This window comes from Mytilus trossulus, chromosome 8 (assembly GCF_036588685.1).
Source record: "Mytilus trossulus isolate FHL-02 chromosome 8, PNRI_Mtr1.1.1.hap1, whole genome shotgun sequence".
NCBI lineage: Eukaryota > Metazoa > Mollusca > Bivalvia > Mytilida > Mytilidae > Mytilus > Mytilus trossulus.
This window is the reverse complement of record NC_086380.1, coordinates 59,876,753-59,903,185: the sequence shown is the minus strand read 5'-3', so window position 1 is coordinate 59,903,185 and position 26,433 is coordinate 59,876,753. Positions and strand designations below refer to the sequence as shown.

At 32.0% G+C, this 26,433-nt stretch overlaps 1 protein-coding gene across 1 annotated transcript; it reads right to left on the bottom strand.

Moving 5' to 3' along the window:
• Positions 1-819: 819 nt before the first annotated feature.
• On the bottom strand, positions 820-22,541 carry LOC134681217 (SEC14-like protein 2). Its single transcript, XM_063540729.1, has 12 exons — positions 22,414-22,541; positions 21,201-21,270; positions 20,873-20,916; positions 20,271-20,427; positions 19,900-19,997; positions 19,523-19,598; positions 18,989-19,069; positions 16,699-16,782; positions 11,757-11,863; positions 7,088-7,227; positions 5,668-5,834; positions 820-4,416 (listed from the first exon to the last, which is right to left on the bottom strand). The coding sequence occupies exons 1-12, from the start codon at positions 22,465-22,467 to the stop codon at positions 4,280-4,282; spliced, it is 1,215 nt and encodes a 404-aa protein (XP_063396799.1). The 5' UTR covers positions 22,468-22,541; the 3' UTR covers positions 820-4,279.
• Between the last annotated feature and the right edge of the window lie 3,892 nt (positions 22,542-26,433).

The window sequence follows — 26,433 nt, the reverse complement described above, 5'->3', positions numbered from 1 at the left end:
CCTTGCATTGGAACTTAACACATTTATTTAAAAAAAAACAGTTAGCATGACACGGATTATGTTCTTCTTATATATTTTATGATAGTATGATACTAAACCTCTAAGGATGGATTGTGCCTGATGTTCATATGATGAAGACATAATCTTTCAATCAGTTTAATTGAAGTCTGGAGCTGGCATGTCAGTTAACTGCTAGTAGTCTGTTGTTAATTATGTATTACTGTCATTTCGTTTATTTTCTTTTGTTACATCTTCTGACATCTGACTCAGACTTCTCTTGAACTGAATTTTGCGTATTGTTATGCGTTTACTTTTCTACATTGGCTATAGGGGGATGGGGAGATCTCATAAACAAGTTTAATCCCGCTGCAATTTTGCGCCTGCCCCAAGTCAGGAGCCTCTGGCCTTTGTTAGTCTTGTATAATTTTTAATTTTAGTTTTTAGTGTATAATTTGGAGTTTAGCATGACGTCTATTATCACTAAACTAGTGTACACATTTTTTAAGGGGCCAGCTGCAGGATACCTCAAGGTGCAGGAGTTTCTTGCTACATTGAAGACCCATGGGTGGCCTTCGGCTGTTATCTGCTCTATGGTCGGGTTGTTGTAGCTTTGACACATTCCCCATTTCCTTTCTCATATTTATCTTCTTAAATCTGTTTACATGTAACCCTACAGGTTGAGCATTGACCATGTATGTTTTTTAATATCTTTTTTCATTGGGTTGAGTTGTTGTCTCATTAGTTTTACCCACTATTCCTTTTATTCATATCCTCTTTATAATTCCTATACTCTGATTTCATGCCAAAAGAATAACACTCTAATTTGAAATGTTTATTAAAGTTAATGTAAAATATGTGAGAAGACATTTAATCAGAAAAAAGATAAATATGTGTACAAATAAAATCTCTCGTATAACAGAGCAATAAAATATAATCATTGTCATAACAAAAAAAATATCAGCAACTTATAACTCTGTAATTTTTTGAAAATGAGAGTACTCACTGAAAATCTATCACATAAATTTTGTATTTATCAACATACTGAAAATTCAGAAATTATTGCGAGGTTTTTATTATTGCGAAAATTGCAACAGAGTTGTAAACGGAATAATTTTAACTTGCATTCTAAATTATATGAATTAAGCAGGATTTTTTCCAAAATTGTACAAATTTAATAATCGCATTTTAGTCTAAAATGACAAAATCAAAATAATAAGTGCATGCAATAATTTCTGAATTTACAGTAATAAAATAATAAAAATCAACCATATTTTACACATTACTTTGAGTTATCTAGTTCCTGTCCTGTTGGTCTTGTGTATACCTTGAAACCATTTGTGCAAAAACGAACCTCAATACATTTTTTTTAATAAAACAGTAAACATCAAATACTCAACTATCATTATGAGACTTGCATTTTGAAAAACAAATCTATGATGAAAACTTGTCAGAATGTTATTATTCTTAAAACAGATAGTTATTCATGGAAATAAGATGTAATATATATATATATAAAAGTAATATCTTTTAATATCTTGACTTAGATTGATTGATTGATTGATTGATTGATTGATGGTATATTGAACACCCATTTTAAACACACTTGGCTATATGATGGTGGCCAGTATTTATTGTTGTAGATAACCTGAGTACCTGACAGAACCATTGGCCTTTGGAAAGAAAACTTGCAATCCTAGTCAATAAAATATAAGTCAAGCCCATCTAACAACAACTAAGATTTAAACTCACAACCTCAGTGTTGAAAACTAGATGAACTTCTTGGACCAATCCCGTGGCAGATCCAGGAATTTTCGTAAGTGGGGGGCCCACTGACTGCCTAAGGGGGGGGCCCCCTCCCGTTATTCCCTATATAAGCCTTTTTTTTTCCAAAAAAGAGGGGCCTGGGCCCCCTGCCCCCTCCCTAGATCAGCCTCTGCAATCTGCCACTGAGGCCCACAGCAATGGGATGTCTTGACAAAAAAAAACACAACACAGTTTTAAAATAACTTATACATGCTTACACAATTTAATACAAAAAACAATTTACCTATCAAAAGCAGGGAACCAACCTTAAGTAAATTTTAAAAATTAACAAAACAGGCAGTGATTTTTGGTTTATTTGACCAGGCAAATAAAACCTAATGAGTTCACAACCAAAGAAAACAAAATGTTTCTAGTGGTTAAGTTTTCACCAATAATTATTTTAAAGTATTTTTAACATCAGTGTTGAAAAGGCAAGTGATACTGCAGATTAACTACATAGACCACTGGACTGCTGATGAATGAACAAGGGAGATAATTACTTTGATAAGTGATTGTGGTAAAAATATGTGCATCTGACCATATGAATAAAAAAAGATGAGTGGGGTTCATGTTAATTAGAATCAATCAAAAGATAACTTATTTGATAAAAATTGCACTGTGAGTAAAATTTTAAATCTTATCTGTATTTCTGCCAATTCCATCGTTGATGGTCCAATTATTTGTAATAACATGGTGCAAATGCAGTAAATATTTGAGGTATTTTTTATTATGAATATTTAAGAGTATTGTATTAAAATAGGAATAACAGTAATATATATGAAAAGTTGCCACTGTTAATTTGGGAATTGATGGTTGCAAATACTGTTTAAGCTCTGCTCTGTGCATATCAAATCACAAACTGAAGGTAATAAATCTTCAAATATTGTTCTGTTATTTCTTAAATTCCAAGTAATTTGTCAATCGACAGAAATGACTAATCATATTGTCTACATTTGAAGAAGATTTTTCTTTTACAATAAATTATAAATAACAAATACAGCTTTTTAATTAAATCAAAAGCTCTATAGACAATAACAATCAACATATAACATAACATAACATTACGATAAATTGTTTTGATTGAATCAACTATTCAAAACATAAAACATAAATATCACAAAATAATCGAAGGAATATATAATATAAAGAATACAAAATATTAATAAAATATTAATTAAATATGTCATGGATTTTTGATTTATTGCATTTTAAAGTTTAGAACTAATGAAAAGTAATTAAGATTATCAAGCTGTTTTATGAACCTGCAGTTAAAATGAAATCTTTGTCAATTTTTTCAAGTTTTCCGAGTCAAAGTCTTAAAATAATATTTTCATAAATGTAATTTCACAATAATGACATTACCAACATTTTTGAAGAACTTGTCAACCTCTTTCAAATATAACCACAAAATGTGTGTCAGAGTATTCCTTGGACAAAATATTTTGCTGGCATTCTCAAAATAATTTAAGCAGAAATGGCAATGTCCATGTTTTAGGTTGGTAAACCTAAACACACACTAATAAAATATTAAAATAGCAGGGCACAACTTAATGTCCTGTAGAAAAATTTGTGCAAGTGTACATGTGATGCAGACAACAACAATATAAAAAAACTATTAAAATAATAACAATGTGTCACTACATCTTTGCAGTCAGTCTAAACAATAATACTGATAATACAAGACAATGAAGTATTTTGAAAATGATTCTATCACCATTTTGATGTAACCATATCTTAATTTAAAAAGTATGAACATCTATTTAATTAAATTTTTATTGATTGAGGAAAAAGCACATTTTCATGTTTGTTTGATTTTGTGGTTTTCTTAACAAATATTTCTTAAGTACATGTCTGCATTGTGAACATTTTAACTTTGCTTAACATTTGAATTTGTGATTTATTATAATTTTAGTATTAACATTGATAAATGTCTGGAACACTTCATCTAGCTTATAACTAACATCATATCATATGACTATTCACAAAGAAACTTTCGAACAATACAATTCAGAGGATTTCTCTTAATACCATAGCCAAAATGTCAAAGATATTATGCAATTATTATAAAATATAAATTTAAAGATATTCTTTAGGTTTTTAAGAAGTATTGTGCAATTAAGGTGTACCTAACACTTTAGGGAGATAACTCTGTAAAAATCGGTAAACCCCATCACGTTGTATTGTTGAGGAAATATTAAGCTTCTCAATGATAAAAATTAGTGTTTTTCAAACTGCTATATATCTATCCAAATTTTTCCAAGAAAGTGGTTGGTTCAAAGTTTTTCCAAGAAAGTGGTTGGTTGAAATTTTGATATTTCTATCAAAAGGTCAAAGTAAATATTTTGTCAAAATTTTAAGAAAATTAAATGTGCCAAATTTATTTTCGTCAAGGTGTATGGTACCACCTTAAGAGGAGTCAACTGTATCACTTAAGAATTGTTATTGTAAGATTATTTATGAAATAAGTTCCATGAAACTAATTCTGGCTTGATAAAGACTGACTACTTGATGACCCTGGTATACTATAGCCATCCTCAGGTTCCAGAACTTCTATTAAATATCTGATTGTTTTACTCCTGGTCCAACTGTAGGTATTGTCAAATCTTATAATATCTGAAATAAAATATAATTATAGTTTCAATCTGGAGTGAAAATCAGAGAAGCATAGATCAAGTAAACACATGACTTAGACATTGAAAATACATGGAAATTAACCAGACTGGGTTTGATTGAAATTTAAAACTATTGGCATAAAAGAATTATCTGAACATTGCTTACACACTACAACTCAACAAAAGGCTGTAGATCATAATTACACTTCAAATAAGAATGCCAGATTTTGATTGGTTGATAGCCAATATATTTTACCCATATTCTAACATGTTTTCCTCATTTCAAATGAATATGCTTGTTTTTTACCACTGCCAGTGATGGTTTTTGCATTTTGGATATCCCTTTTTTTCCATCTCGAGCATCTTCCCGCCAAATTTTGTTCAGGTACGATGTTACATAAAGAAAGAGAGCTAACACATATTTTTACATGTATAATTCCCGCGGTTATAAGACAATATCCACTTATCCTCAAAATTATGCATAAACATGTTTAGGAATTACAGCGTACACATTTAAAAAAAAAATCTTTACCTGCACAGAGAAATATAAACCTAATAATGGTTTAATTTTTAAATTGTTATTTGGATGGAGAGTTGTCTCATTGGCACTCACACCACATCTTCCTATATCTAATCTTTTTGGTGTAATCATACAGATATATTATGTAATGGAGGGGTATTTGGGGAAAAAAACAGTCTTGGAACCGAATTTTTCTAGACTAGCAGCTCGAGAAATTCAGTCGCTTGACAGGTCTTTTCCCAAATACCCCTCCATAACATAATATATCTGTTCAAAATTTCTGTTTGAAACCGGCTAAGAAAGTTTATAAAAAAGATTTCTATCAAAGATCTTTCAGACAAAATGACAAACAGAGTAGAGCAGGTACATGTACTGGCAAATCATTGTATTACAAAATTCATTATATATGTGTTTAATGCGAGTTTCTCAAATTTATGTCCGTTTGTTTTGTTCACACATCATTGTCAATATACTGAAATTTTGTCTGACTGTCATACCAGTGAGAGGTTTAGCTTTCTATAAACCCAGGTTTAATCCAGAAATTTCTACTTAAGAAAATCCTTGTACCAAGTACCAAGTCAGGAGTATGACAGTTGTTATCAATTTGTTTAATGTGTTTGAGCTTTTGATTTTGGCATTGATTAGGGACTTTCAGTTTTGAATTTTCTGCAGAGTTCAGTATTTTTGTTATTTTACTTTTTGCAAATACATTTTGTGTATGTTTGTACTTACAAGTGCCTGCCTTACTACAGACAATACTACCATCCTCTAGTATCAGGTGACTATTGACTCTCTGGGAGGGGAATACCTCCTCCATGTCACCAGCCTTCTGTCGGGAATCTTTGGTCCTTCTATATATACCAAAACCTATATCAAAACCTTCGGTTGAAAACTGCCATCTGAAAGTATACAATCAAACCTCTAATATATAAAATTAATATAGAGTGGTTTTCCCCATTGATATTTAGCAAAACCCTACAAGATATGGGCAGGGATCCCAAAATACTCTATCTCTTTCTCTAAAAAACAAACGGACATATACAATCTAAGTTAAAGAGAAATCCAAAAGCAATTGATAAGCAATATCAAGCGGTCATAACCAACTAACTTGATACCTTGCTCAAATAACTTATAGGCAATAACAATATCATAAAATTTTGTGTAGTGCATTTTATTTTCATTTTAAAAAGAAATATTAACCACCATCATGTAATTTCTTTATTAGTAAATTTCATCACTATAGTAACCACTAATTTCAGAGTTTTTCTTCCAGCTGACAATCGCCATAAATGGTTTACTCTTAAGTTTTCAAATTCTACCACAAAAAGGATTAATTTAGTTGATAATGTATCAAATCAGTTAAAGGGGGGCACTAGCTTTCAAATTCATGTTCACTGATTTTTATCGAATTCTCATATTTGATTTCTAACAATGATAAACATTTATCTAAACTATTATAAGTCTAAAATAAACAATAAACAGGACACTGGCATGAAAATATGTAGCTTTGTTTCATGTGTATTTTAGTCTAGACGTCATCTAATTAACCATCGAGTTGACCTCTAAAGTCATCTGATGACCATATAAGCGATGTAAACAAAAATATAGATATAAATAGATTAAGCAAACTCGTGCTGTTGGATATTTCTAGGTCTATTTAATTTTATATTAAAGATGAAAATAAATGTTGATCATCGATTTTACCTTATAAGCATGATTTTTTTTGTGGATCAAATCAGTCAATCAAATGATTTACCGCTGTTTCACTTTCAATGTTGATATTCTTTTCATTTAAATAACTTACACATACATTTCAGGTATCATCCATCTCAAGCTAAGGGGTTAAATTGAAGTTCACATGAATACGGATTCAATGAGGTCCAATTATTCACTTGCAAGTGAATAATTTTAAATAATCAATGTTTTTTAGCTAATTTTGACAAAATTGAACCATACTGGCTACTAAAAGCAAACTATTATTTCACTATTTGCATTTCATTATAGATTGAGCCAAAAAAATGATATATTATTTGTTTTTTTTTATATCTCGTTGCTAGTGCCCCTTTTAACAACATATCAGTATTTTTAAAACACTAGTTAAAAATAATATTTTTGAAGTTTATAAAATAAACTATTTTTAAACAAACTTTACCGTATAATACAATTAGGAACTTTGACAGTATAATCTAATTGTAATGAAGAACCTCTTCCCACCTCTACTGAGGTTAAATTCTCTGCCTCTAAATCATATTTCCTGTAATACTCTTTTGGCACAATTCCTCCTGGACAGATCTACAAAATAATAAAATTGTCAAAGGTCATGACTTGTCTATCCTGTGTGAACTTCAATAGATTAAATTCTATACTGTTACTAATCTAGAATATCTGATTCTTTTCAAAATTTGCAATTACTTTGTTATGAATAGAATAGTGTTTATAAGCTTCAATAGATCTATACCTTGACCTTTACTTAAGGTCAAAATCTGCATAAGCACAACTTCCGTCCCATTGGGTAATAGTGCAAATTCATTTATGTTCGTGGGTATTAATTTTTGCAGATTGAGAAAAACTTCTATTTTCTTGAATACTTGATTTTGAGGTTTTACATATATGTCTGCTTACAAGGTAATACATGTAGTGGGAGATATTATAGACATAATTGTGCAAATTGTGATACAAGCATGAAATTTGGTATAAAGGTGGACTAAATGATAATTAAAAGAAATCAGGTGCTGGCCATCAAAACATTTCATTTTTTCAAGATGGCCACCGATCATTTTGCAAATGGCGTGATATCAAGTTGGCTACATTTCGTTAATCCTTGAAAGCTGCGTTATAGGTATAATCCAATGTAAGGTTTTATAAAACGTAATTACAGTATTTAAAGTACGAAAATACAACAAAAAAATGACAAAAAAGAGTGACTTCCGGTTCGAAAATGGCGGCAAATTTTTGAAAATGTATTTTTTTTATAATTTCCATCAACTTAACATGACTTTGTGATATCACATTCTTTGTTAAGATTAAATGCCTAATTTTGTTCGAAAGACAGGTTGGTTATCTTATAATTATCTGACAGTAGCAAAAAAAAAAAAAAAATGAAGGACAGAACGGTAGCATTTACAATCACCAACACAGCTGGATTTCTTGCCTCCTCATTTCAAAAGATGCAACTTTAACGGCGACCGAAGAAGTCCTTTTTGGTTTCCAACTGTCATCGATTATTTTCTTTCATCTAACCCAAGTGTTCATGAATTGGTACATAAATCAGGCTGAGCCCAAACTTGATCTCCTTGATACGCTGCTCTTTGGATGTGCTCCGGAAAGAAACTCTTGCAGACGGAACTACATCACAATGCCGCTGCTTCCTGGGTAAAAAATTACATCGTGCCACGTTAACAGCAAATGATAATGTTGTTCTGTCATACATGATGCAAACAAATGCTTCTATTATATCCATGTATGTGTCTTGATACTTCAACAAAGAAAACAATACGCCCCTTACATGTTGAAATACTTCCCATGTCATCCAAACTGACCTATTCTCTTTCCCACGAAAATCCGACAACGTGTCTTATCCACTGAATAAAATTGAGAATGGAAATGGGGAATGTGTCAAAGAGACAACAACCCGACCAAAATAAAAAAACACAACAGCAGAAGGTCACCAACAGGTCTTCAATGTAGCGAGAAATTCCCGCACCCGGAGGCGTCCTTCAGCTGGCCCCTAAACAAATATATACTAGTTCAGTGATAATGAACGCCATACTAATTTCCAAATTGTACACAAGAAACTAAAATTTAAATAATACAAGACTAACAAAGGCCAGAGGCTCCTGACTTGGGACAGGCGCAAAAATGCGGCGGGGTTAAACATGTTTTTTGATAAACATTCCTAAAGTAATGAATTAGAGCAGTTCTCGCTCGGACACACACTCCATAATCTAGTATATTATAAGAGCATAAACCTGAAGCACGGGGAGGCACTCTACTGCCTCCACACGGCACTAAAGACAAACTCTGTAAAAAATAAAATTGAGAATGGAAATGGGGAATGAGTCAAAGAGATGTATGAATGAAAGGAAGAGTAGCTACACGAGGACCAAACGCATTTGATATATCACCGTGCGGTACAGGAAGCCATCAAAAGTCTTCATTCCTGCCAAAACCTATCCACAGTTTGTTCCACCATATTTTTAGAGTGCTGCAATTCTTAATACTACTACATCTGTGTCGGTGCTACCTCAAATTACGGTCTTAAAAAATTTTCATAATCATGCCGAACATGGACAAACATTCGTATATCTGCTTCTCCATGCTTACAAAAGGTAGCTGGAAACTATTTTTATTAGTCTCTGAAGAAGCATTTCTGTCGGCGAGACACTTAAAAATTTCGTTTCGTTGACATCTTCATAGAGAAACCTACTCCAGAACCAACTTTTGTCTTGTCACATCTAGCCTTTAAGTTATTCATTTAGTAAACATCTAACACAATGTCTACTCTTGAATACTTATTGATGCACGATTTTATTTAAGGCAGTATGATACATTTGCAAAATAATCCAATATTGTTGTCCAACAAGGTGGCCTGGAATTAACCATTGCTGACCCCTCAACGATAAATGCGTCAGAATTTGGATCTGCAAATTGAAAAATGTTTCAAGTTTATCCATTTGCACCGATTTAATATCACTGTTTAAAATGACATCCTAAGACAAAAACGGAGGAGTAGTTTGTCTTTATGGATTAAGAAATATTATATTCAAATTTGTCTTCTGCGACAAGAAATAAAAGTATATAAAAGATATCGCAATCACTTGTAAGGTTCTCCAGCTTTGTTTTTTGACAAACACGTTTACAGTTTTATTTTACCGACATAATAGTAAGTTGTTCTTTTTGATCTGGTTATAAGAAACAGGTTCTCCTTCGTTTTGCATTTGCTTCAAACGATCTTCGTAATATTTGCCTTTGATCTTTTTAAAGAAATCCCTTTTTGTTCATTAAGTCGTTCATCTGTTATAGAATGCCTCAAACCACTAGATCTTGCAAATTCATCTGATAGTCTGCTGACCTCTGGTCCAGCTACCATCAATACGTCTAAATGGGGTCTTCGGTTAAACCTATGACAACACATCGCCCTTTACAATTGCATTATTTTGGGTTTGTTTTGCCTGATCAATTGTGCTATAAGAAAACAAATTTCTGGTCTTATGTACAGTGAAATTATCATTTTCAAAATCAATTGCCTCCTGTGGGTTTATCTCGGAGAAGGTCGGTAACGATCGAGAATATGTTACACGATCAAGACCGATGTAAATACGGTATCATTCTTTATATGGACTGTTTGTACAAAATCTGACTCATGAAATGAGCATACTACCAAATTCACAAGAAGTTCTTATTCTATAATTGAACGCCAGGAGTTAAACTGTGGTCGAGATGAATACATTTTCTTACACCAGTCTATCAAATTATTGAACGTCACAGAGTCATGACATGATTATAATTTCTGTGTTTAGCTTTCTTGAGGCGATATATACCATTCAAGCTAAAACACATAGAGTTATATGATGCGCGTGCCTAGTCCTAGGTACATTTGAACATACATACAAAGAATATGCCGTTCTAGGTGTTGCAATATTGGTTTTAGTGACTGGACACATGGCCATCTACTATCACGTAATATATCACCTAGAATTTTATAACAAGTCCTTTCAATGTGCAATCCACCTCACATGGCGATAAACCTATCTTCTCTGTTCAAATCAGGCCATTCCCACTGCATATCCATTACCAAAAGTGGCTGATCTGCCGTTACTTTTGATTTAATCTCTCGTATTAACCACATTTTCCGTCTTATCCATCAAATACCTGATCATTGCAACTGAATGGGCTTGTTTTTAAACAGTGGCATCATAGATTTTACACTTACTTGAACAGCTCTACAAGAGCCTTGATTTTAAGAGTAATGAGATGAACTACGATTTATACCAGTTTGCCCTGGTAGTGCATACAAATCACTCATTATGTCTATAAATAATTTGCGCATGCGCAAAATTGTGAAATCATGTGTGTCATAACCTTGAAAAATGTTATCACATCAAATCATAATATCATTAAAAATCCCAAATGACTTATTTTATAGTAAATAGTTAAAATGTTTTTTAATGAATTTTGTTACATTTTCGCGCATGCGCAAACCCTGTATATGTCAAATACTCATATCTAGTGAAAAACAGCTGTTAGGAAGGTAGCCACCAAACCTAACAGCTGTTTTTCATTAAAAGAAGTTAACGAAAAGTTTTGCAGAAAAAAATCGGTATTTTTAAACTGAAAAATACGGCCATTTAAGAAAACGGCGGTGGCCATCTTGAAAAAATGATTTTTTTTAATGGCCAGCAGTTGTTTTTTGAAAAGTATATAATAATGATGCTTTGTGGTAATTTTGATGCTTGTATCATCATTTGCACAATTCCCTCGATTTTGCCTGCTAATATCTTCCACTAATGTAGTACATATGAATTTTATCGGACATATTTGTGGTTCACCTGTACTGATGAAACCACCAAAGATTGGTATCCAATGAATAATAATGAGTCCACAGTACCATATTTACTAAAACAAAACTAACCTTTGACCTAAATTTAAAAAAAAAGTCACATTCTTAAATTCAATCAAAATGAAGTTTGCACCTTGATTAATGATCAAATCAAATCAAATAATTTTATTGCCATCTAAATCAAAAACATGATATGTGACAAACATACATGTAACATATATACAAAAGTACACAATACATTATTAAAATAGAAAGACCTTACCTTTGAACTACATTTAGGGTCACCATCTGGATCTACACCTGTTCCACCCCAGTGACTAGGTAACTGGTCTTTGTCTATATACTTATACAATTCATCTTTGTAATTACCTAAAAAACAAGAAAATAGTATAACTTATCTGAATGAGTGTTGCATGTTTCTGATGTTTCATACCATGCCAACAAAACTTACTGAAATGTAAGAACACAAGCATTTTTCATTTAACTTTGCAATGTCCATTGTAGAATATTTCAAGTTAAAGGTTATATCTCTTTTCTCCAATATTTTTATAATCGGAAGCAAATTGAAAGATATTAAGTACAAGACCTGTAACATGTTTAATGTCTATCTTCATCAACATCTCTATTAACCCTTCTATCACTGCCACTTGTTAAATTTTAGTGGAACAGTTCGTATGCAACAATCTTCCTCAGAGCATGATATCAATAAAATGGAAATTACATTGCATTTCACCTGATCACTCATTAAATACCAATCAACTTTCTGTATGTTTTGCTACTGTCCATTCTTCACACACACAGAAAGAGTAGACCAATTGAGACATAAGTGCAATAAGTAAATTGATATAAGAGGGAAAAGAAAATCATGTGTTACTAAAAGCAATTGAACTTTGCTATTACAGCCTGTTCATTGTGAATTCCTGTACGTCAATTATTGATCATGTTTCAGTATTGTCAGTTCACAACTACAGTAGTGTTATGAAAATTGTTAAAAATTGACTAAAAAGGGCAATAACTCCCTAGGGGTCAATTGACTATTTTGTTCATGTTGATTTATTTTTAGGTCTTACTTTGCTGTACATTATTGCTGTTTACAGTTTATCTCTATCTATAGTAATATTCAAGATAATAACCAAAAACAGCAAAATTTCCTTAAAATTACCAATTCAGGGGCAGCAACCTAACAACAGAATGTCTGATTCATCTGAAAATTTCAGGGCAGATAAATTTTGACCTGTTGAACAATTTTACCCCTTTGGAAGATTTGCTGTAACTGCTTTGGTTCTTGAGTTATAAGCCAAAAACTGCATTTTACCCTTATGTTCTATTTTTAGCCATGGCGGCCATCTTGGTTGGTATGCCCAGTCACCGGACACAATTTATAAACTAGATACCCCAATGATGATTGTGGCCAAGTTTGGTTAAATTCGGACCAGTAGTTTCAGAGTTGAAGATTTTTGTAAAAGTTTACGGACGCCGGACGATGACGGACGCCAAGTGATGAGAAAAGCTCACTTGGCCCTTTAGGCCAGGTGAGCTAAAAAGTAGAAATAAAGCTACCCTAAAAAAAGATGCAGTTTTCTAAGCTATAAAAAATAAGATTTAGGGAAGCATAATCCTTCTTTTCTTGATAAAATCCCTCTGGTTGTTTTGTTAATGTGTTGCAATGCTGTAGTAGACAAGCAGACAAAATTATTGCTACACTTTTAGGTATATAGAAACTAAAATTCTAATTTTTCATATAATTCCTCAATATCATTTTGATAATTATCTTAATCAATAAGTTTAAGCTTAACTAACAGTTTGTTATATGAAGTAGAAAATGAGCAATTTCTGAAGTTTAAGAGAAAATTGTGACCAAAGGGAAGTAAATCACAATTTTTTAAACTGTATAATAAATTTCATTTAAAATAGAAATTTGAATAAAGAACACACATTCCGTTCATGTTTAACCTCACCTTAAGTCCTTAACAATATGCATAAATTTCAATATTCAATGTCCCTATAACCATTTTACTTTTTAAAAGTGACTCCTTCATTTGAGAAATTTAAACAACTTAGGTTATTTTGAGTTATTTCCCTTTAGCATCTGAATGGAAAATATTCTATGAATAAAATTCTAACAAGCATGATGATGTTGCATTTTATAATGAATGGGTTGTATTAGGTGTAACACCACTAATTCGGGCCCGGCCAGAAAGCACATACCAGAAAGTAGTACATATTTAACACAAAATAGTTCCTACGCATGAGTGTAACTTTCAAAATAAGTAGAATATTTAGGTATTTTTGGTATCAAATGAAAGCTGAAGGACTGGTGATCATTGTAGAACACTTTTGGACTTTTAATTTTGAATATTAAAAAAACTGCACTAAATTTTAACAAGAGGCTCTCAAGAGCCTGAATCGCTCACCTGAATTTTTTTGGTTAAATCTCTCATCAATGATTATTTTGGCTTTTCAATTTATTTAAATGTTCTTTGAATCGTCCTATTTTCTTTAAAAGCAAAAAAAAAAATCATTTTCTCCTATGTTCTATTTTAGCCATAGGAGCTATGTTTCTTGACATACAAGGAAATGAAATATAAAATTTATACTAGATACTCTGAAACTCATTTCGCTTAAGTTTGGCTGAAATTGATACAGCAGTTTCAAAGGAGATTTTTTTTTAAAGTAAGACAACATGATGAACAAATTGTGAAAAAAGTCTTTAAAGGGCAAGAACTCCTTAAGGGGTCAATTGACAATTTTGGTCAAATTGACTTATTTGTAGATCTTACTTTGCTTAACATTTTTGCTATTAACAGTTTATCTGTATCTATAATAGTATTCAAGATAATAACCAAAAACTGCAAAATTTCTTCAAAATCATCAATTCAGGGGCATTATACCTAAAAAACCAGTTACCCAATTCGGCTGAAAATTTCAGGACAGGTAGACCTTGACCTAATAAATACTTGAACATCTTGTCTTATTTGCTCTAAATGCTGGATTTGAGATATAAGTCAAAAACTGCATTTTACCCTGTGATCTATTTTTAGCCATGACGGCCATGTTTTTTGACGAAATAAAAAATAAAGCACAAACTTTATTTTATACACCCTACTGATCATTCAGTAGAAGTTTGGTTGAATTTAGTTCAGTAGTTTTAGAGGAGAAGATTTTTTAAAGTTAGCAAATATGATGAACAAATTGTGAAAAATTGTCATTAAAGGACAATAACCCCTTAAGGGGTCAATTGACAATTTTAATCATATTAACTTATTTCTAGATCTTACTTTGCTGATCATTTTTGCTGTTTACAGTTTATCTTTTTCTATAATAATATTCAAGATAATGACCAAAAACTGCAAAATTTCATTAAAATTACCAATTAAGTGGCAGCAACCCAACAATTGGTAGTTTGATTCATCTGAAAATTTCAGGGCTGATAGATATTGACCTAATGAACATTTTTACCCCATGTCAGATTTGCTCTAAATGGTTTCGTTTTTGAGATATAAGCCAAAAACTGCATTTGACCCCTATGTTCTATTTTAAGTAATGGCAGCCATGTTTTTTGACGGATCAAAAATCTAAGCACACACTTTGTGCAGGATAATCTAAGGAACAATCATGCTAAGTTTTAACCAAATCCATTCAGTAGTTTCAGAGGAGAAGATTTTTTAAAGTTAGCAAATATGATGAACAAATTGTGAAAAATTGTCAATAAAGGACAATAACCCCTTAAGGGGTCAATTGACAATTTTGGTCATATTAACTTATTTGTAGATCTTACTTTGCTGATCACTTTTGCTGTTTACAGTTTATCTTTATCTATAATAATATTCAAGATAATGACCAAAAACTGCAAAATTTCCTTAAAATTACCAATTAAGTGGCAGCAACCCAACAATGGTTTGTTTGATTCATCTGAAAATTTCAGGGCTGATAGATCTTGACCTAATGAACATTTTTACCCCATGTCAGATTTGCTCTAAATGCTTTCGTTTTTGAGATATAAGCCAAAAACTGCATTTGACCCCTATGTTCTATTTTAAGTAACGGCGGCCATGTTTTTTGACGGATCAAAAATGGAAGCACACGTTTTGTGCAGGATATACTTAGGAACAATCATGCTAAGTTTCATTCAAATCCATTCAGTAGTTTCAGAGGAGAAGATGTTTGAAAAATTGTTAACGACGACAGACGACGGACGCCAAGTGATGAGAAAAGCTCACATGGCCTTTTAGGCCAGGTGAGCTAAAAAGAGGGTACATTTTGTCTGTTTGTCAGATCTGAAGTACCTGTTTTGGTACATCTGAAGTTCCGGGAACCAGTTCTTTCTTACATTTATATGCAATGTAAGGTATGTTGATTTTTTCAGTACAAGACACCATAAAGTGTTGCTTTGAAATGTAATCATTGCCACTTTATTTGAACTTAAAATAAAAGAGATGTGCCTGCTTGAAACGGAGGAATTTAACATAGAAAGCAATGGGACCATGAATTAGTGGTGTACTTCCATTAGGTTTTATATCTCTACCTTGCTTTAAACAAGTTCAAAGGGTGACATTCTCCCTACAATTCAATGTTAGTCATTTTAACTCTATCTATTAAAAGAATATATACTGAAACATTTCAGAAACAGTCTCAAGAAAAGTTTATAAGTAACCACTGAACTTGATGTATGTAACCTCTGAACTCTGTGTATGAAATTTCTAAAAAAAATTACCGGGGGTAATGTAACCTCTGAACTACATTTATGTGAACTCTGAGTATGAAATTTCTAAATTTGTTTAATGTAACATTTGAACTCTGTGTATGAAATTTCTAAACTTGTTTAATGTAACCTCTGAACTAGATTGATCTGATCTCTGAATTCAGTGTATTTAACATCTGAATTGGTGTAAGGAACCTCTGAACATCAATTTTCAGTGTACTTCTTTTGTTGAGTTTCTGTCAAATTAATCTTGCTAAAATATCTTCATTTACTATCATACTCATAAACTTGTAATAAAAAGCCAAGTGAGATACACACAAAAATGTAGACCAAAAGAAATGAGCAGTGCCTTTTGCTATCCTTAAAAGTGTCCTGCCCTCCTCTGGCACCCTGCCCCTTTCAATTTCTAGCTGGAGCACTGACATGGCAGATGTTTTTGCATTACACAGGTTCTTGAGGAACTAAATAATTACTTCTCTTCTTTTAAAATAACACAACTTACTTCCAAAGATATGTATTTTTTTGGCAGTTTCTTCAGCAAGGAATGGTTTGACTAGATGAAATATCACAGGGAATATTCTTGGAGCTAAAAAATAAAAGCAATCATCTTCAAACATGTACTGCATAGTATGTAGTAATATATAATTACAGTACTGTGGACTAATTTATTTTCGATGGTACCAATTTTTGTTGATTGCAGAAAACTTGCATATTCGTGGATATTTAATTTTGTGGTTTTGCCAATCTCTGTATACAAAGCCTATAGAAAATATGTTATTCATTGAACATTTGAATTTGTGGTTCACTTGTAACCATGAAACCTATGAAAATTGGTATCCAACTAACAATAATGAATCCACAGTAACTATATCTTTGCTCTTTACTTTTCATCTTTGTACTTTATTTGGCCATAAAAGTGTCACTAATGAGTCTTTTGAAGACAAAATATCTGTCTGGAGTACAAAATTTGAATACTTGTACATGTATCTTAGCAGAGTTTATGAAACACTTGATGGGTACCATAATGTATTGCTCATATCTTAATTGTAAAAATAAGATGATGCTGTATTACAAATGTCCACCAGAAACCAAATGAAGTGGAAGTGTATCTTATACAACAAAAAAAGGGATTGGGTATGATTACTGTTATGTTTACATGATACATTACTGTGAAAGTACTTTAATTCGTGGGTATCAATTTTCGTGGTTTCAGCAACATTTACATGTTCGTGGGTTTTTAAATTCGTGGATTTAAGTTTTCTAAAAAAAAAATTAAAAAATTGAAGCCTTTAGAAACGAAGGTTACACATAGACTGGATTGAAGGAAATTGCAAAGTAAACATTGACCCGTGTAAAACGTAGTGACAACACTAATTTACCAAAGATAATGTGATTAACAGATTAAGGGCCATCAAAGGTGTTAATTAGTCTATAAACTTGTCACCTACAGAAATCAGTATCATAAACAAATGCTATAAACGTATCTTGAATTGTCAAATAATTCTTATTATTAAGCCCAGCATAACATTATTAATTTCCCATATGTACGAGAACTATGAAAAATGAACTATGTAAAATGAACACTTTATTATGCTGGCATATCAATACCGGAAATCTGACTTTCATCGAAAAATTATATTTTTATGGGAATTAAAAGATCAAAAGTTGTACAGTTTAGGTTATTAAAGATTAAATGGGTATAATGCTGCATGTAGTTGTAGTTCTGTGACTGCTATTAAAGTATTCTCAGATTCGAGGTTATTCAAAAAATTCTCTATATCATATCAGAGACATATATATGTATATATGTCTCTGATCATATCAGTAGTCAAACCTTCATAGGGATCTTTCCATGTCTTGATTTCGACAATGGTTTTTATTCCGTTGGACACTTAAATTCGAGGGTAAAGTCATCCACGAAAACCACGAAAATTGGTACCCCACGAATAAAAGTACTTTCACAGTATCACTTTAATAGTTTAATTGGCTTATAATTAATACTGACAGTTAGGAATTTATAATCATCAGATTAGCGGATGTTTCTGTCAAAAGACTATTATCTCATCTCACCTCTTCTCTTAGTTCACAGCTGCAGTATTCTGTGAGGTTTTATGGGCATAACTTTCCCATGTCATTACACTACTCTTTGTTTTATATAAACTGATGTATTGCAAATGTAATTATAGTGTGTGTACTTTAAAAACATGTATACTCTAATGAAATAGTCGTCACTGCAATCCACGATAAAAACATAACAATTACCAATGATACAACTATCCACAAAAACTCAAATGAAGTGGATCCAAGCAGTTATAGGCAACCTTTGAAGTTCCATATTTTTTGTTATTTTACTTTTGATATCACATATATTCATATGTTTATCGCTATTTTACGAAATTTTCTTTTAATCTTACTGACTGATAATTTCCTTTATCAGCACAGAGTATTCTTAAATATTATTGCTAGAAACTAAGGGCGCATGTGTGGTTGTCAATGAAATTAACAACGTCTTCATATGTTCAATATCTATAAACAACACCGATTCAAGCGAGAAAATCAATCTCGTCGAAATGACTAACAACAATCTATAAGAATCACATTTTACCTCCATGCTTTGTGATATCTATTTTAGTTCATAATTTTTGTTCATTAGATATATTTACAAGAAGCTTTTAAAACATCAGCTTTGTAACTATAACAATACAAAATAGGTTAGGGACAAAATCTTCGTGAGATTTTAGACCACTCAATCGTCTACCTACATCATACTAATAAAACAATGCTTTACTTACCATTAATTACAAAAGCTATTTTAAGAGTTTCAGGATAGTTATCTTCAACCATGGCAACTATTTCACAGAAACAATCAAGACCTAAAAATAATATACAAAGCTAGAGCCTCAGTGGATTAAAACCAAACTAATCACACATTTGCATATTAATAAGTACTATTTTCTCTGTTTACAAGGATTACTCACTTAAAATTTGATAACTTATGATTACAGGTTTCAAAGAAAAGATCAGTGGTCATAGATCAAATAATTCAAAATCTTTTTTGGAGCCTGTTATTCAAAAATATTTTCACCCAGCCCCCACCTCCCCCCCCCCCCCCTTTTCATTGGAAAAAATTGGTTGATTATATAGGGAATCATTGAAGCATGACAGGAGCGCGCCCCCTCTTCGGTCAGTCAGCAGGCCCCCTCTTAGGAAAAGTTCTGGATCCGCCACTGGAAATTATGTTACATTTAAGTATTTCTCCATCTTTCCAAAAGTCTAGTTCTACAGCTTGAACATACAATTTTCTGTCTTTTAGAGCATATACTCACCAGGTTTCCATAGATGTCTTCTGCTACAGTTCTCTAAATCATATATAACTACCACTTGGTCTACTCTAGAACCAACCTACAAAATATACACCTTACAATTATACATAGTCAAACATTTGTTAATGGACATCTTGTATTATTTCTAAACAAGACCAATACCACTTCTGCATGCAATTGATTGATGTAATTTTTTTTAAGCTGTCATTTCTGGGCCTTTTATACATGTAGCTGACTATGCTGTATGTGTTTGCTCCCTGTTGTAGGACGCACTGGGACCTACATTTATAAACTACAATCCCATTTGGTCTTTGGAGGAGAGTTGTCTAAATGACAATCATACCATACTTCTTATCTTTATATTTTATGTATTTTGTTACCTTTTGTGTTTGTTCTTTGAACATCACACTATATAACTTCTCTAGTATATAAACTTTACTCAGAACAGCATCGGATTTCTTGGCTGATCTCAATAAACCTAAAAATAAAGAAGGCATTCTATACATATATTTATAAGGTTTAAAATGAAGGAGGACAGAGAGCTTTAAAAAGAAACACATCAACCCAGCAACACATTCATATGACTCTTTCTAGTCATGAATTTAAATAGTCAGTGGTTGTCCTTTGTTATGTCCTAATGATTTTGAGATTTGGTGTTGATTGCAGATCTTTGATTATTAAACTCTATTAAGGGAATTCACAACTTTTTCAGAGAGATGAACTTGGCCAACTTTATAATATGCTGTATTACCTTTTAAATCAATATTTCCAAATGGATCAATCCAGATTGGAGAGCCATCTTTACTAAACCCATGCAGACCTCCAGTGAAGTATTTCTTTAAAACTTCTGGTTCTGAGTAGTCCTGTAAAATCTTATCTGCTGACACTTTCTTCCTCCATTCAATGTGCTAAAATAAGGATATAATAGTTTTACATTACTAATTTTCGGGGCTGTTCGATGTGAGCTAAGGCTCCATATTAAAGGCCGTACATTGACCTATAATGGTTTACTTTTATAAATTGTTACTTGGATGGAGAGTTGTTTAATTGGCACTCATAACTTCTTTAATCCATGAAATGCTGTAAATTTTGAAAAAAATCCTGTTTTTATAGTTGCAAAAATAAAAAAAAACATTCTAAATGTTGAAAGTATAATCTATAGGCAGCAATTAATGCAATTGCTATAATTAAATTTGCATTTCTTGTTCCTAGTTCAACAATCAATATAACAATAAAAGTACATTTTTTGTACTTACAATAACAATTCAAATTTCTGAATCAAAAATTTATTTTACTATAAAGCCCAAAGTATGACAAATTGAAGAATTTATGATAATCAAAAAGGTAACTTACATTTCTAAACATGAGTTCAGACTTCTTCAAATCAAAATTTCTGGCTGAAATAATACATAAAATTAATATTTATCGAAATTCTATTTGCAAATCAGTTGTATTCATTAAAAACATATTTCAAATATGATGCTTTTAGCATCAATCACAATGTACAGTTTTCATTCTAAATCTGATCTGTTTACAAATATAAAAACAGTATGCTTTACTTTGTGATAAAAAAAGATTTATGAGCATGATGAGATATTAACGAAGAAAATAAATGATAATGAAAAGTATCTAAAATCATGCACATGATGCAAATGTTCTTTCTTTTTTAAATATTGTATACCTCTTAGCCATCTCAGTAGGTAGAAATCATCTTGTTCTGGACATAGTAAATCTGAAACTGCTTCTTTGAACTGAAAAAAATAACAAATTCAAGTTACTATATAATTGATAAGCACATATATTCAATTTCTACAAAGATAACAAAGAAGATGTGATATGATTGTCAATGACACAACTTTCCACAAGAGAACAAAATGATGCAGACATTAACAGTTATAGGTCGACCTATGGCCTTCAACAATGAGCAAAGTCAATACTGCTTTTGGCTTAAGGATATCCTGTCTGTAGCTGCATATGTTTCTTGGTTGAAAATTCAATACATGACAGTACAGTTGTTGTAAGTACCTTTCATGAACTAAATGTACTTGATCATCAATTACGCAAGACCTAAATCATGTTAATAGCATCATTTACATCTGTATCCATAGTATCACTACGACTACACTTTTTTGAGGTTTCAGTCATTTTCAGGATCACCTTTCTAGCTGTCTAGAAAATATTTATGCTCTGGAGTCATGTGAATCTCAATTCATGTACAACTGAATGGAGGATTACCAACTTATTAAATTAAATTCTAATTACCCATCCCCAATACTCCATGCAAAGTTTTTCACCCATTTGCTCCACATGTATTGGAAGTGACAATGCATACATTTTTGTCATGTGGCCATGTAAGTCACATGACAAATAGTATAACAAACTACTATATGATGTGTAACCGGAGAGTATGAATTGCATTACAAGTTCATCTTTGTCTCCCCGAGGAATCGAAACAATTGGGATCTCTGTACATGTGTTACAAGGCAGCGTGTTAACCCACTGAGCTAAAGAAATGCCCGGGTTTCGAGTCCGTGTGGAGACATGCGATTTTGCTAACAATTATGCTTTCAAGTTGTATACACCTTATCGCTATTTGTCCGCCATTACCTGACGCCACAATGGAAAAGTGATTGTTGTATGCGTCAAAAGTTCAAGTGGCCGGGTATGAAGTAAATGTGAAAAACGTTGCTTTGCTTGTTTTTATTAATTCAAAATATCTAAAGCAACACGGATCCAGCATGATTGTTTCCTTAAATACAAGTCTAACAAAAATGCGAAAACATGATACATGTACATTAAAAATTTATAAGATAATTTATTGGTTGTCTATGAAAGAGAAATCAAGAGGGGCAATTCAATCAACTCCGATATATTCAGCTAAATTAAATAATTACTTTCTGTAATGCTATTGCTTGTTTCTCATTTAGGTCACCAACATGACCACTCATTCTACAATGCAAGTCTTTTCAATATATGTAAACTGTCACAAACACACTGTGTTGACATTTGTATCCATTTCCGGCTCAAAAATAATAACACAAGGAACAAAGACTGTTTTGTAAAACCGGCTTTTTGAAGATTGATCAAGATTAGACAAAACAAAAACAATCATGCTGACATCAAACCACGTGCATCAAACTCATTGTCAATTTTTAACAGAGTTGTTATTTTATCTTCTTTATCTTTATTTTTTTAAATTTCAATTTTTGAAGATTTTCAGGACCACTACTCTCACAAAATCACGTATTACATTGTAACATATGCAATGCTGACTCAAATTTAATTTAGTCAAATTTATTGATTTTCAAGATTTTATTTTAACACTCAGACACAGATACATGTGTAACATGAGGTCATACATAATAGCATTATATAAACATGACGAAGTAATTATGTGGTATCAATGACATAGTATAAAGATATAACAATAACATACAACATGTTTTTTTTTTTAACATTTTCAGAACATATTGGCAATGTTTTTGATAAATACAGAAAGACGTTTATACAATTGTACATTACATATTATAGAGACATGTGAATGAGCCTCCTCGTGAGTTTTTTGATTATGTAATTACTTGGCCGTTTTTTATAGTGATTATTTGATTACTGGCCAAATATTTCATGACTGATTATTTGATTATTTGTTAATTTGGGACTATATTTTTTATTATTTGATTCTGAGACCTCCATGTGTTATACATGTTATGCATATGATAAGTGAAAAACTATGTGTGCTGGACAAAACAGACTGGTATGAAGAACTTTTTGATGACCGTCGTAATAAAAATAAACGGAAACAAATTGCGCACTTACAGATGTTACTAACAATGTGTGAAAACAGAACCTTATGTGCTTTTAAACATTTCTAAACAGGAAAGGCGTGTTATGGCTCTGTTTCGGCGCTCCGGGGATCTACCGCTAACGTACGAAACTGGGACTATATTTTTTATTATTTGATTCTGAGACTTCCATGTGTTATACATGTTATGCATATGATAAGTGAAAAACTATGTGAGCTGGACAACACAGAATGGTATGAAGAACTTTTTGATGACCGTCGTAATAAAAAAAACCGGAAACAAATTGCGCACTTACAGATGTTACTAACAATGTGTGAAAACAGAACCTTATGTGCTTTTAAACATTTCTAAACAGGAAAGGCGTGTTATGGCTCTGTTTCGGCGCTCCGGGGATCTACCGCTAACGTACGAAACTGGCAGATACTCCAGGCCGCCTACACCCGTAGACTGAGATAGGCGTTTTACCTCACTTAGATTATTGTTGTTCAATATGGGGAAACTGTAATAGATTTCTATTAGATAGTTTACTAAAACTGCAAAAAAGGGCAGCAAGAATAATTTTAGACGAGCATGATTACACCAAACCTTCAAGAGAATTATTTCACGAATGTAACACTGTGCCAATCATGCAAAGAATACTATATCACAAATCATTACTAATGTATAAGGCAAAACATGGCTTAGCTCCAGAATATATGTCCAGCCTTATTGTATCAGCTTCTGCAAATCAAAAATATAATACAAGATTTTCATCCTCTGATAATTTTATTATTCCAAAACCAAATACACAGTTGTATAAGTCTAGTTTCTCGTACACTGGACCAAAAGTGTGGAATGCTCTTCCTAATTCAATAAAGAAATCAAATACAGTATCTGAATTTAAACATAAATACAAATCTATGTATTTTTAACTTTACCATCATATTTGTACTGTAATGCTATATCATAATTGTTTATTGTACTTTAAATTGCATATAATTTTTATTTATCATTATTATTGAAGAATTGTTTATTTTTAATGTAATTATTATTGTATTAAGAGAGCCTTATTGAAAATTGGTGTAATCCAAATAAGTTACTCTCTCTAAATAAAGATATTATTATTATTATATAGACTGTGTTTGCTTTGTGAAAGTTGCAGTGTAGAGACTGAAAAACATTTTCTGATGGAATGCACACTTTATGGCGATATTCGGTATAACCTTTTTCATGAATGTTCAAAATTAATTAAATTTTTTTTTAGCCTTGATATAGATTGTAGATCTATAACAAATTTATTGAAATTATGAACTGTTCTGATATACAATATTTCCTATGCAAATTTTATAATTTTTCTGGCGAAGAAAATTGTTTAACTGCTCTTTATGAAATTTTTACTAGCTTCAGAGTTTTATTATTTTAATTTTACCAGGAAAGTCAAATTTCGACAATTTTTATATACATGTATATATATTTATTGAATATAGTGATTTATAATTTTGATGGTGATTTGTTTTGTGACTTGTATGTTTTTTACGGAATATGTTTGAAATTTTTATAGAATTTTAAGCTTTTTAGTGTCTCATAAGTCATTTTTATGGCTGGATATTGATTGTTTTATGTGTAAATATTTATATAATGTTGCTTATATTTAATTAGGTCAATCAATATGTGACACTTTAATAAACTATTTACTTACTATAGTAGTCTTAGTTTGATTATCTTGTTATAATAAAAACTGAAAAATAATAAATGAGTATGACTTTTGTTATTATATTGGCACACAATTTGTGATTATGTGATTACTTGAACAACCCATGGGTTAACGTTATATCAGTTGTATTTTAGACTGGGTTTTCAAATTCCGACGACATAGCTGAACCAAAGTCTATCAATATAGGAGAGGCGGGAGGGGAGTTCGTGGGGAGTCCCGGTAGGGCTCAACTGTAATGACAGCCGGGATAATACTGTATATAGCAGTTGGGGACTAAATTTGTAATATAGTGTAGCGATTTTAGTTTGACTGAATAATTATTATTATGTAAGATGTCTTTCTTTTAAATACGTTTGGGTTAAATTACATTTCTATACGGCAATGCCCAGTATTCTTATTTATTTGAACAGTTTCTTTATTATTTAAATTCACCGCCCGGTATCTTAAGAACCGCCCGGTACCCCATCTTTAGAACCGTCGGGGTACCGTCCGGTAACCCCGTCTTGGAAACTTTCAGGGTACCGCCCGGTAGCCAATCTTTAGAACCGTTAAGGTACCGCCCGGTATCTTTAGAACCGCCCGGTACCCATCTTTGGAACCGTCGGGGTACCGCCTGTAATTATGTATATAAGGGGATGCGTAAGAGAATATAGGGAGAAAAGAAGAGAGAGAATAGATGGATTGTTAGTAAGAAGTGTTGAGAGTAATATTGTGTTAGTGAATTAGGATTATTGTTCAACTGTTTTATTATGTCAAACTGATAAACATTTAACAGATTACATAGTGATTTGATTTGAAACTTTGTGTTGTGGTTTGTTTTCTTTGTGCCATTTGAATATGGATTTTACGTAATTTACGCTACCAAAATAACACATCGACAAACACGAATGCATACAAAAACGACAACGCTACAAATGGTGGCAGCGGTGGGCCGGTGGGATAGCCATACACGAAGTTTGAGATTCATAACGAAGATAATTGTTGGAACATTAGTGAGACTTCAAATCTTTGGATACATGTTAGAATTTTCAGTACAAGTTGTGTTTTATTATTAATGGAGATGGATCGAAATAGAACTGACTATAATACTTATCCAATGGATTTTAAAAACATTGAAAAAGAGCAGACTGTTCCTGGAGAACACAACTTTATGAACAGAAGCCACTAATCACCAGGTATATTTTCACCATCTCAAGAATTCCAAGGGGTACCCGATTCCATTCCATGGACACCGGGAGATGCCAGAACCGCACACCGGACGGTCCCTGGAACCCCAGGAAGAAGGAGAAGAAGAAGAAGAAAGAAGAAGAAGAAAGAAGAAGAAGAAAGAAGAAGAAAGAAGAAAAAACTTGCAATTAGATATATATATATATATATATATATATATACACGAAGAAGAAGAAGAAGAAGAAGAAGAA

Excerpts from the sequence above, each read along its gene's own strand:
- LOC134681217 (XM_063540729.1), bottom strand. The coding sequence starts at position 22,467 with ATGAGTGGTCATGTTGGTGACCTAAATGAGAAACAAGCAATAGCATTA. Across the intron at positions 19,599-19,899 it reads TCAAAGAACAAACACAAAAG|GTTGGTTCTAGAGTAGACCA; the intron begins GTAACAAAATAC and ends TATATTTTGTAG. Across the intron at positions 11,864-16,698 it reads AAAAATACATATCTTTGGAA|GTAATTACAAAGATGAATTG; the intron begins GTAAGTTGTGTT and ends CTTGTTTTTTAG.